The sequence below is a fragment of the Microtus ochrogaster genome (genome assembly GCF_000317375.1).
Source record: "Microtus ochrogaster isolate Prairie Vole_2 chromosome 14 unlocalized genomic scaffold, MicOch1.0 chr14_random_1, whole genome shotgun sequence".
In the NCBI taxonomy this organism is placed as follows: domain Eukaryota; kingdom Metazoa; phylum Chordata; class Mammalia; order Rodentia; family Cricetidae; genus Microtus; species Microtus ochrogaster.
Window position 1 is genome coordinate 18,940,721 of NW_004949096.1, and position 13,357 is coordinate 18,954,077.

The 13,357-nt window shown below is 40.6% G+C and overlaps 1 protein-coding gene across 1 annotated transcript in view; it reads right to left on the minus strand.

The window, feature by feature from the left end:
- Ambra1 (autophagy and beclin 1 regulator 1) overlaps nucleotides 1–13,357 on the minus strand; it is a 202,829-nt gene that overhangs the window by 98,554 nt on the left and 90,918 nt on the right. The window contains exons 11-12 of the mRNA XM_013352584.2: nucleotides 4,683–4,763; nucleotides 3,856–3,956 (exon numbers count right to left, since the gene is read on the minus strand). Of these exons, the coding sequence (XP_013208038.1) occupies nucleotides 3,856–3,956; nucleotides 4,683–4,763 (182 nt within the window). The remainder of the gene's footprint in view (nucleotides 1–3,855; nucleotides 3,957–4,682; nucleotides 4,764–13,357) is intronic.

A 13,357-nucleotide genomic window follows, 5' to 3' on the forward strand; every position in this document is an offset into this window, starting at 1 on the left:
AGTTCGAGACCAGCCTGGTCTACAGAGCGAGTTCCAGGACAGGCTCCAAAGCCACAGAGAAACCCTGTCTCGGAAAAAAAAAAAAAAAAAAAAAGGATCTTAATTTTGCACAAATCTACTTTTACTGACAGAATAGATTTGTTGAGAGACTCATTTGTCACCACAGTACTGGTCACAAATCCTGAGACTGCAGTTGTGTGCTCGTTTTATCCTTCTACATCTGCCAAATTTTTTTGCAAACAGTCACTCCCCATACAGAGGGGAACCGGAAAATGAGCAGCACTGTAAGGTACGACCTCAACCAAGACTCCAAGGAGGGCGGGGACACTGCCTGCACTGGAGCAACTTCAAACGCAACTTCCAAACGTAACTGTTTTGAGACCACCACAGTCTTGTTGCAATCACAGACCAATTTCACTTGCACTCTTGAAAGTCATTATTATAGCACCTTAATTACACGATCACAAGTAAGTTTGTGAAAAAAAACAAAAACATCTATATCCAGAAGAAGGTTCAGAAAAAAAAAAGCTATTAATAAGATTAATTATAAGATTTCCCTCATCAAGCACCACTCAGATATAAAGGGTCATGCCTAGGAACCACCATTTAAAAGAGAAAAAGTGGAAAAAACAAGAAAAAAAAAAAAACCCTGAAGATCAGTGAAAGATCCCTGGGAGCCCTTTCTGTCTTCTGTGTAAAGTTCTTGGAATAGGAATTCTACTTTGATGTTTTGTCTTTTTTTTTCTTTTTAAGCTTTGAAGCCTGTCCTGGAACTAGCTCTTATAAACCATGCTGGTCTTGAACTCACAGAGATCTGCCTGCCTCTGCCTCCACCTGCCTCTGCCTCCAAGTGCTGGGATTAAAGGCTTGTGCCACCACCACCTGGCTTGCTTTGTCTTTTAAAAATAACTATGGGGAATATACTTCTTCTTGATTAAGAAAATAAAATCAGATTTTTCAAAGTAAAAAAAAATAAATAAAAATAACTATGGGGTGACAGACTAGGAAAGTAACTTGGAGTATAAGTATTGGAGGCCACTGCCTGGGCTCAGTCCTGTCTCCTCTACTTTCCAGCTTTAAAGTTAAGGCCTATCCAGCGTCACCGGTGTTCCCTCCACCACTCATTATATAATACCAGTTGTCTCAGAACTACTGTAGGATTGAAACAAAATTTTCCTAAAGCCGGGCGATGGTGGCGCACGCCTTTAATCCCAGCACTCGGGAGGCAGAGGCAGGCGGATCTCTGTGAGTTCGAGACCAGCCTGGTCTACAGAGCTAGTTCCAGGACAGGAACCAAAAGCTACGGAGAAACCTTGTCTCGAAAAACAAAAACAAAAAAAATTTCCTAAAGTACTTAAAATGCTTCCTAGAACATAGTAACACCCCTGGATTTTTGTTGCTGTTACTATTATAATGCTGCAATTTTCTAAAGGAAAGATAAAGAAAAAAAATGACACAGCTGTTAACAGACTATGGAGGGACATCTAAGTATGCACTCATGAAGACAGCTTCACAGGAAGTCACAATAGGCATACTCATATTGCTATTAAGAAAACAAATACTAATGATGAACAGAAACAACTGCTAACACAGGCATGAGGTTCTAGAAGTCTAGACTTCCTTCTCTTGGTGCCATTAACAATCATTTGATAGATAAATTCTCTCAGTAGATGTCATACCTATATACAACCGATAAAATGCTAGAAAAAGCACCCTAGACACTGGTCAGAAAGTAGGGAATGAAAAGTAAAGGTACAGAATTACTAGAGCAAAGGCAGAACGGAAATAAACTATGCAGTTGTGTGTACACACACACACACACACACACACACACACAGCTTAACACAAAGGAAACATATTTTGCTGGCAGCAGAAGAGCAAGTTGTGCCATGCTGCTTGCTGGAGGCAGATGTCTGGCACAAAGAAGGGGGCAGAGGAGCTCTTTGGCATCATTGCCTGGCAGCAAGTGGTTATCTTTCACAAGCCTTCAGCTAAGCCACACAGCAGTGTCAGGCAAAGAGAGGCACAAATCCATTCTCTTTAACAACTAGGTCCAGAGCCCTCTTTTGACCGCTGTCTAGAGATAAGACCCATGAAGTTCTAGTGTCTGGCAGAGAAATGCCTGAGCGCTGTGGCATTTGAAAATTCGATGCTTGGGGCTGGAGAGATGGCTCAGTGGTTAAGAGCACTGTCTACCCTTCCAAAGGTCCTGAGTTCAGTTCCCAGCAACCACATGGTGGCTCACAACCATCTGTAATGAGAACCGGTCCCCTCTTCTGGACTGCAGGCATACATGGAGAATACCGAGAATACTGTATATATAATAAATAAATAGATTAAAAAAAATAAAGAAAATTCGATGCTAAGTCAAAGGCATTACTTTGAGGAGGATCAGATCCCATGGACTGGCAGCTGCCACAGCAGTATTCTTAAAATACTAAAACAAAGCTAGGCCTGGTGGCTCAGGTCTTTAATCCCTGCCTCTGGGGGCAAAGGCAAGCAGATCTTTAAATTAAAGGCAAGCCTGGTCTTCAAGGATACAAGTGAAACCTTGTCTCAAAACAAAGTTCCCTAAAATATATCAGGGTTTGGGGCTGCACACTTTTACACCTGTGACGTCAGCACTTGGGAGGGAGAGTTCAGCCTGGTCTACATAGCAAATTCCAGGGCTAGGGTACATGGTAAGACTGTGTTGCTCCCACCCCCACCAAAAAAAAAAAAAAAAGAAGGAAGGAAGGAAGGAAAAAAGAAAAACAAAAGAGAGAGAAAGAAAGAAAAAGAAGCCTAAAACAAAGCGAATAGCATACACCACTTTTATAGTCCTTCAGGGCCATCTTCTCACCAGCTGCCTTTTTTTTAAAAAAAACAAATGTGTATTGGTGTTTTGTCTGCATGTATATCTGTATAAAGATCTCAGGTACACTGGAACTGAAGTCACAGACAGTTGTGAGCTGCAATGTGGGTGCTGGAAATTGAGCGCGGGTCCTTCAGAAGAAAAGCCAGTGGTCTTAACTGATGAGCTATCTCTCCAGCCCCCACCAACTGCCTTCCTACCTTTAATCATTACATGACCCAAGGCTTCAGGAAACAGGGTGCTTTTTAAAATTTTCTAATCAAAGACCTTTTCAAGATATGCCTAATACAACTGAAGTTTTATACATTTTCAGACATAATTTTTATAAGTTGGCAGTGAAAGTGATGGGAAGGGGCAAAAAATGTAATGTTGAAACAACCTTCACCACAAAAAAAAAAATAGATTTCTGTTTTGTTCCCTTTTCTGGATACTGTCTAGAAGTAGCTGCATACATGTCCCAGAACCTGGTCCCATCATTCCTCAGAGCCCCAAAGCATGGGTCACTTAGGAAATTCACTCATCATCAACCACCTCAGCAGCATGTGCCCAGCCTACTTTCTGCAATGTGGAGTTCTAAGCAGGCTCCACAAGTCTCCCCGCCTCCTTCCTCATAAAATTCCAGGCAATGGAATCTCCATGTGCTGGCGAAGCAAAGAGGTAGAGAGGTGTGTATTAAGCTCTTAATTAAAATCACAAGATACCTTTATCATTCAATTAAAAAGTATAGACAGCCAGAATTACCTATATTAAGATATGGAAGGTTTTAAAATTTTCCTTCCTTCCCCCCCCCCCTTTCTTTACAAAAATGGCCTGAAGGAACTAAACAGGAGAAACAGTGTCTCATCCCTACTGATTTTTGCCTGGAAGTAAGAAACTGCATATAGGACCCAACAGATGTTAGACAGACGCTAAGAGACCATCATATCAAAAGAGAGGAAAGAGGAAGAAGTTTTAGCGTCCTGTCTTTCACAATTTTAAAATCCAAAGAAATGTTTCCTTACCTGCTAGTACCCTGTTAACAGAAGAGTGAGTAGCCAAGCCAGGCTGTCCACGTTCATGAAAAATCCCAGCATAAGGCAAATACTCGGGCAGCAAAAAACGCCTGTAAGAAGGGTCACACGTGAGAAGTCAACTACAGACGATCATGGAGTCTCAAAGTCATCACTAAGTAAGGCTGGGTAAAATGGTGTACAACTAGAATCCTAACACTTGGGAGGCTAAGGCATGAGGATTACAAGTTCAAGGTCAGACTTGGCTCAGGAACATAAATTGTAACATAATATAGCCTAAAGGATAGACTAACCTAAAAAATCCATAGAAGCTCAAAAAGGTACAAAAACAACAACAACAACAACAACAACAACAAAACTACACAGGATTTGTCCTTTTGTAAATCTGTAACTTGTTACCATCCTTTTTCTAAAGTAAAGCTAGCCAGGTGTGATGGCACACACATGCCTCTAATCCCAGCACTCACAGAAGAGGCTGACAGATTTCTGAGTTCCAGGCCGGTTAGAGCAACATAATAAGACTGTACAAGACTTCTACATTTGAGCAGTATACTTTTGGTGCCATATTTCTATGTACTGTGTCTAACTATCTCCCCATAAAATGTTTAGGTGGCAGATTAGAATACAGATTCTTAGGAAATAATTTCATATATGGAAAATCCAAAAGTCAGAAGTTAAGCTAAATTCTAAAGGTCTGGGTGGTGTGGCTCAGTGACCGAATACTGTTCTAGCCTGTGCCAAGGCCCAATTAAACCAAACAAAAATGAAATCCTAGGCTTTCATCAAGGATCCTTCTATTCTTAAAACCCAGTTCTTACCTTGGGACAAAGCGTCCAAGTGAAGGTGCAGACATTCTGGCATTGCGGGGAGCTCGGTGCCGAGATCTGTCACCACTGTCCCTGGAGAAAACAGAAAGACTACACATTAGACAGTGACTGAAGCAAAATCACTCACCTGCCACCCAACACAAGCATCTGCAAACTAAACTGCTACACTCAGGAGAGACGCCCAAAGACAGCAGTCATCTGTTGGCTAACTAGTCAGTACCCTCAGGTCGTTCTCAAAGAATTTTCTTGAGTCATACTCTTTGAACCCTGAAATATCTGAAAGTGAAGTCTTGGGATCTGAAAAGGCTATATAAGAATGCCTTTTTCGAAAAACAAACAAAAAATGTCTTTTTGTTTTCTTTAATTTTTCAGACAGGGTCACTCTACGTTTTGGCTGTCACGCAACTCGCTATGTAGAACAGGCTGATCTCAAACTCATAGAGAACCACCTGTCCCTGACTCCAGAGTGTGGAACTAAAGGTGTGCACCACCACATCTGGTCCAAGAATGCCATTTTCTTCATCAGATTCCCTTGGCAGAAAGAGAGACTGATAGAGACTGAGGCTGGGGAGATAGAGACGCAACTCAGTGGCACAGTCCTTGCCTACCTGGCTCATTCTTTAGTATCATGAAAGGGCAAGCAGGTGGAAAAACAGGAACAAGAAAAAAATCCTTAGTTCTTTGAAAAACTGAAAAGTTGACAGTGATGAAAAATATTAGAAAATATACTCCTAAACCAAGTCATTTGAGTTTTTTTAAAAAAAATGTATAGATTATTGAAACAACACTAATAAAATGAAGTACCTGCTAAGTTAGTTCAAATATTGCTAATGTCATTCTACTGAAATCTCTCTAGCTATTCCATGAGGTATTACCAGTCTGATTTTACATAGGGAAACTAAGAATTAGATGTGACTGAGAATTTAAAGAAGAGCTGACTTAAACCTTGGGCTCCTTCACCGTGTTTCACTGCTTCCTACAAAAAAAAAAAAAAAAAAAAGGAAAGAAACTTCACGTGGCTTAAGTTTCCAACACATCAAAGAAACAATAAGCCAAAGGGCATGGGCTGGACCAAGCAGCTCATTAGCTGCTTAAACAACTCCAGGAAATAAATGAACCTCTCAAAGCCTGATTTGGGACATCTGAATTCTCTCTTTGGATTACCTTCAGATCAATGAGATAATCTTCAAACTAGTCCTAGAAGCAAAGATAAAGGAACAATTTGGCTTTTAAGTGGCCCACTGGGAGTTGTACCAACCAGAAACAAGTCTTTAAAGGTTTTACATTAGGTAGGATGGGCTTCTAAGCATTAAGAGCAATCAATATTAAGGCTACTTGGAAGCCGATTCATTAGAAATCAGTATTTGGGTTTTTTTCCCCTAAAGAAAAGGTACACCACTGGGTGGTGGCACTTTAATCCCAGCATTCGGGAGGCAAAGGCAGGTGGATCTCTGTGAGTTCGAGACCCGCCTGGCCTACAAGAGCTAGTTCCAGGACAGGCCCTAAAGCTACACAGAGAAACCATTGTCTCAAAAAACCCAACCAACCAAACAAAAAAGTGTGCTACTGTTTTCCTAAGATATTGTATTTTGTTGACTTGAAACTCTAGGGATAAAAGAAAAGATAAGGAGAAAGATGTAAGATTACATAGGCAGTAAAAGGAAGGTAGGGTAAAAAATAATTTATAAGAGGAATGGGGGTCTGGAAAGATGGATCATAGTATATAAAATTTGCCATGTAAGCACCAAAACTGATGTTCTGATTCCCAGAACTCATATAAAAGCTTGGCTGTCATGGAAGCAGCTTGTAATTTTAGGAGGAAGACAGGGGATCCCCCAAAAAAGCTGGCTATCTAGTTAGGATAGACAGAATCGGGGAGCCCTGGGTTCACCAAGAGACCCTGCCTTAAGAAATTAAGTGAAGGAGCAATCAAGAAAGATACTCAGCATTAATTTCAAGCCAAGTCCACACATGTTTACCCCTCCCACCATGTCCACACGCATGTCCACAAACACACACACACACACCCCACAGACACACATGGACATACACACACACACTACAGATACGCATGTCCAAACACACACCACACAGATACGCATGTCCACACACGCACACACCCCACAGACACGCATGGACATACACACACACATCAGAAGTGGCTAACCAATAAAATGTGACGATCGCAGAGCTCCTCCCACATACACACAAAAAAGCTGATTATTAAACAAACAAGATAGCTCTCAAACTAAACATATTGTTATTTTTCAAATATGTGATTTTGGCTGTGATCAGTTAAGTATTAATCAATTTAACAGTACAACTAAAATCATGATAGCTTTTCACTGTTGTGCATTTATCACTGAATGTAACAAACTCTCATGAAAGGAGTTAGAAACATTTTAAAGTTTAAAGGTGTCCTAGGAAGACAATAGAAAGAGGTCCCAGGCCTCAGGAAGACTGAAAACAAAGCTAAAAGGAAGCACTACCAGGCAGATTCTGTCCCATAGCTCTGGGATCAGATACATGCTTCTACACATCCATAGATGTGTACCCTTCTGGTACCATGGAATACAGTCTGGACTAACAGATGGGAAGGGCAGGGCACTACACAGTACTAGTGAGGTGCCAATGCTTTAAGATGACATAAAGCTTGTGAGAGATGACAAGTGACAACAGTGAGTGGGGAGAAGCCTGACCCTACAATACATAGCAAAAACCCCTGTGTGCTGTTTTAAAACCTAAAAACTGTATTTTTCCATTTTAAATGAGAGCAAGCTAAAATAGTAAGTAATTTAATGTAGAAACACAACACACACACAAATTAAAGAAAAGGGGAGAGGGGCTAAAATGCAGGGGTAATAACAACTCTAAAATGTTTGGTGATTATTGAAACATGATATAATATAAAAGAGAATTAAAAATAGCCTCAAGTCAGGTATGGTGACACACATATAGTGATCCCAGCATTTAGGAGGCTGAAGTAGGAGGGGTGAAAGGTTTGAGGCCAGCCTGGGCTGCACAGTGAGACCCAATCACCAAACAGAGCCAGACAATAGGCAAAGCTGGCTCAGATATAAGCAAACTCTCAAATGGATGGCACCACAGAAGAATAACATACAAATGAGTAGAGATGTCTATTGGTCTGCATCTTAGCATCTTGGGTAAGGTAAGCAGGACCTGAAGAGCATCTCAATACCACGCAGATAAACCTCTTAACTCAAAGTGTTAGGACTCTAGCAACAGAAAAACAATAGGACAAGAACCAGAACAATTAGGGAAATATGAAACGTGGGAAACATACAAATGAATACTGTCTGAGGGAGAAACAAGCAAAATCCTCTAAGAGAAAATAGCATAACAAACAAGCAGCTCAAATGTTTACTAACCAGGAAAAACCTTGAAAAGAAGAATGTGTCAAGGTAGCAATGATCAGAATGACCAAAACCCAAATTGGGTGACAAGACAGGGGGAAAAATGACACAGCATACAAACTTCACAGAGAAAGGCAGTTTCAAGTAAGCTCGAAGTGGGAAGAACAACTGACTTTACTGCTTATAAAGAGGAAGTTTGGAGATGACTGGTGATGGGAAAACAAGTTCAGTGCATAGGAAATTTGGGAGAACGAGAGAATGGTAAGAGAGTTCCAGGAAAAGACCAAAGGAATTAGAAACACTTAAAATAATGACATATTCAGAAGACTAGGAGCTAACACAGCTCGACAGAAAGCAATCTGCATGAGCTAGAAGGCAGTGAAAGATGTCAACTAGAGACCGAATGTGGTGCCAAATGAGCAGACCCTGCGGGCTGACCTTAGCAGTGGTGGTGACTGCTAAGTACTGGGCTCTACCATAAAACAGCTAACAACCTTAACGGGAATAAAGTGAAGAAAAGAGTACACAAATATGTTAGTGCTGTCTCTCTACCAAGGAGTACTTTTTAAGGAACACCTGAGAAATCCTCATCAATTGTAACAGCCAGAAGCTGCCTTTAAGCCAGCAGGAAAGAAACTGTCTGCGTTATTAATGGCTTTCCCAGTTGTTGAATTCTGTGTATCTCTGATTAACTCTCTAAGGGGTATCTGGGAGAACTGGGGGGTGGGGTTGGGAATGAAATTTTGTTACAAATGACTTTATAAAGAAACATCCTACAAACAAGCTTCTAAGACAAGCATTAATAAAAGACAATGAATCTCCAAAAAATGGAGAGACACAGTGGCAATTCTGCTAAATGTCTAGGATTTATGGCCTCAAAGAAAAAAACATAATCTAAAGGAAAGAAAAATACACCTGCAGACGGTTGTCTGAGCCCTGACCAGACAGACAGGTTGTCATTGTTCCTCAGTAACAAACAACTCTGACCTGAGCCTTGGGAACTAAATCTCTTATATCAAAAAGCTCAAAAGGCCATTGTCTTTCTGACAGTACAGTTGATCAAAAAAACCTTGTCTAAAAGCAAATACCATGTTTTCCTTTACTCATGCTTCTACTCCTCTGCAGACAGGAAAAGCAGAGTTTGCGTTCCTATCTCTGAATGCACATTGATCTTGGTCAAGTCCTTTTCTTCTAGGCCCAGTCCGTACTTCTAGGGAGGGATTGCACTGACACAGGGTTTAAACTTTTGTTCCAGTTGATATTTCTTGTAAGAAACCTAACAGTATAGGTCTCCCAAAACATCAGAGCCTTAATTTTTCTCAAAGGAATACTAATATAATTCTCATTTACAAATTCTTATCCTCCCTTTTTCTACCTCCTAAATTCATTTGCCTACATTATGCAAATTTATATTCTTATTGTGTATTTTCTGATAAAACAAACATAAATCTAAGTGGTAATATCTTCCTCCTTGTACCTCCTGGGTGTTTAAATTCATTCCTTACGTATTCTCCCATGTTCAGCCCAGGCACAATCTAGATGCAGTCCACTTGTCTTCATTTCTTCTTCTCCATTACTCTATCTGCTCAGGAAGAGTAGGATTTCTAAAGCTACCAGGCATATTGAGGCTTGGAGCCTTCTCCAATAGGTCTCCTTACTTCCCGAGAATTTTCATTACTCCCTCTTTGCTGAGTATGAAGGAAAACATTCTAAGACAGTTAACACTAAGAGAGTTCCCAAGAACCTTAGGGCTAAAACAAGTGTCAGCGTTGAACAATTTTCTTTGCCGTCAGACCTCGGGCCCTGGAGAACAGGACTTGTTCTCCAACCTGTCCTTCTGTATCAGTTGTCAAAGTAGGCTTCTTAACCAAGGCTTCTTAACCAAGGCTTCTTAACCAAGGCTTTCTTAACCAAGGCTTTCTTAACCAAGCTTTTTTTTTTTTTTAAGATTTTCGAGACAGGGTTTCTCTGTAGTTTTTGGTGCCTGTCCTGGAACTAGCTCTTGTAGATCAGGCTGGCCTTGAACTCACAGAGATCCACCTCTGCCTCCCAAGTGCTGAGATTAAAGGCATGAGTGCACCAACAAGGCCCAGACCCTTTCTTTTCATTTCTTTCTTTTTGGCTTTTCGAGACAGTTTCTCATAGCTTTGGAACCCACTCTTTCTAATAATAACTTTTTTATTAAAAATTAAAGACTAACTAGAGTAGAATAAATATACATACTATTTTTCCTGCAGACCTTAGCAACTACTGGAACAAAGCACTTTTCTTGGTCTTTCTGTAAGAGTCACCTGTCCTCTTATCTAAAGGGAAGGTGAAAATTAAAGTAAGAGCTTTGCTATGCTTATATAATATCTACATTCAACAAGCGGTCTGAGCTCTAACACAGGAAGACAGTAATGTCAATGGGCAGATACACTTTTACCCTGCTTGTAAATATTTTTATGCGAAGACAGCTGGCTAAGGACTTTAGAATAGACCTGCTGACAGCAAGTTTCTGGATGTCCTGTTTGTACATTTTGATAAACACGGGGATCCTGCCATTTCAATCCTTACCACAGACAGAGATGAACGGCAGGAGAAAATGCTTGCCTAGAAGATGGCCACCAATCCAGACTACAAAGAATAGAAATTTTAACCTGACCAACTTTCAAGGGCATCCTTTCCTGAAGATAACTTGGAAAGGTCTTCTTCCACAAAAAATGTATGAAAGAGCCCAAATATGATTGTACATCACTGTTAAAGGACTTCATATATCTGAAGATAATAAATATACTGATTCCTGTTTTCTAATCTGAGATATCTCTGATATGGTAATATCCTCAGTCAGAGAACATAAGATTGAGTTATTAACCCTGTTGTTTGGTCATTATAAGGATTAAACAAAAATTTAAAATCTATTATCTCTATGTAAAAACATGTAAATAATCTACATTTTTATGTAAGTATGGCTACTTCATAAATTATTACATATACATATATAGATATGAAGTTGACACTTTGGCATACATACTATAAGCACAAGTTGATAACAACTATATATATGAAAAATATACTATAGTAGCTTATTCCTTTTATTCAATTGATGATAAAAGAGAACCAAAGAAAAGATGATTTGGTTCTTGGCAACTTTTTACATCTGAATGAAAAGTTCAAGAGAAGAGTAGAATGGATCTATGACGTAGAAAAAGGGAGAGTAGAGAGGCCTATGCAAGGCCTATGTAAGACCCCATAGGCAGGACTGTGATGTGCTGAGAAGGTATGGAAACACAATAGAACAGTGTCTCTTAAAGGTGTCCTGTTAAGCAGATTCCAGATCACATAAGCCTTACCTGCTCCTCTGTAATAAAATAACTATAAACTATGACAATATATAACCACTACTGCCCACATACACCCACATTTTTTTTCTGAGGGCTAGAGAGACAGTTCAGCAGTTAACAGCACTTGCTGCTCTTCCAGGAGACTACAGGTTCAGTGTGAGCACCTACATAGCAGCTCACAAGGTGGAGTATGAGCACCTACATAGCAGCTCACAAGGTGGAGTATGAGCACCTACATAGCAGCTCACAAGTGTCTGTAACTCCAGTTCCAGGAGACCTGACACCCTTGTCTGGTCTCTTTGGGGACCAGATAAACAGTGGTACACAGACATAAATGCAGGCAAAACACCCACACATGTAAGATAAAAATTAATTTAAAAATTAACATTCTTATTATCAGTATCAAAGCTAAGGAATAGGATTATGGCAAATAAATTAGAACAGGTGTTACATTCCCTAAGCTCCTTCTTTCCTCTTCTTAAAACTAGAGATTGAAAGGAGCAACTACAACTAGTACTCGACCAGCTTATAGGACGAGGAGGAAGACAGAGGAGCTGGAAAAAGAAGGAACAAATGGCAGGTCAGTATCAGCCGTTTTCACTAGAAGACCTGGACCACTCATGTTAAGGTAGATTATGGTTTGCACCAGAACTACCTTCCTTCAAAAAGACTTATGAGTGGGGCACTGGGGAAATTAACCCTGGCTAATAGAGGTAACACTGGTAAGCTGATGAAGGAAAGGTAAAGAAGACAATGTAAAATGAGGTCATGCTGAAGCCCAAGGAGACGATGAGAGCACAGGTGGGCTGGGGAAGCACACACAGAAGGCAGTCTGACAGAGGAAAATCGAGGGGGAGGAAAGGGGAGAGCGAGGAGGTGGCATCAGAAGAAAGAGAAGGTAAAATGAGAACAGAACATTTTAAACTAACCCAGAACTCCATTATGAAGGACAAGTCACGAGGCAGAGTACAGCTGAAAGGCATGATCCCCACATCACACCACTGGAAACAGATAATTTAGACTTCTAAGCATGCATGGAAAGAAGCTAAGCAAGTCAGAAGCCTAACTCCCAGAGCACTATATGATAAATGAGCTAAAGTCACCCAGGTGTTTCAGCAGCATTGCAACATCAGCAACCTCAGTATATACGTTTCTCTCTTTCCTCTCTTCCTCCTCCACAACCCCCTCCCCACTGTGTGTATGTGTTTACAGTACTGGGGAATCCAACACAGGACCTCACATGCTAAGCAGGTGAACTATATCCAAAGCCCATTAGCATATGTGTTTAAACCACTTCCCTGAGTGAACCTGGTGCTAGAAAAATTATTACATCCCCAAGAGAACATATGTCATTACAGGCGTCTGTCTGGCTCATCTCACTGCTATATGCAGTCATCTTGCCCAGGAGGACAGATAGAGAAATCAGCAGGCTGAGGGTCAGAGAGTGATTGCTGACACAGGACCACCACACACCTGCTTTATGCTACTCTTGCATTTACTCAACATTTAAATCTTTTTCAGACCAATCTATGTTCTTCCTTTTGCTTCCCAGAATTCAAATGTTGGTGTGTTCACCAGAAAGCTCAGGAAGTCAAGCAGCACGACGGTTGTTTCACTTCATCCTAGTCCTTTCTGCAACAGGATCAAATATACCGTAGAGCTCCATTACAAGGTAGCTTATGGGGATACATGCATGCAGCCGACTAGAGGGACGTGGTTGAGGGAGAGGTAACAACTCCTAACATCCGAGACCTACTAAGGTGTGCTAATAGTCGAATAATGTCATCAGAAAAAGGAGAAGGAAATGCTTCTTTTTCTTTTGTATATTAAAGAACAGAAAAACACAAAAATCAAAACAAAAGCCAAATGTCTAATTTGATACAAGGCAGGAAAACCCAGTTTCAGGCTGGCAATACGACAAATGGTTAGAAGGTCAGGATTAAATGTCTGAGAGGTAAAACTCTGCAGT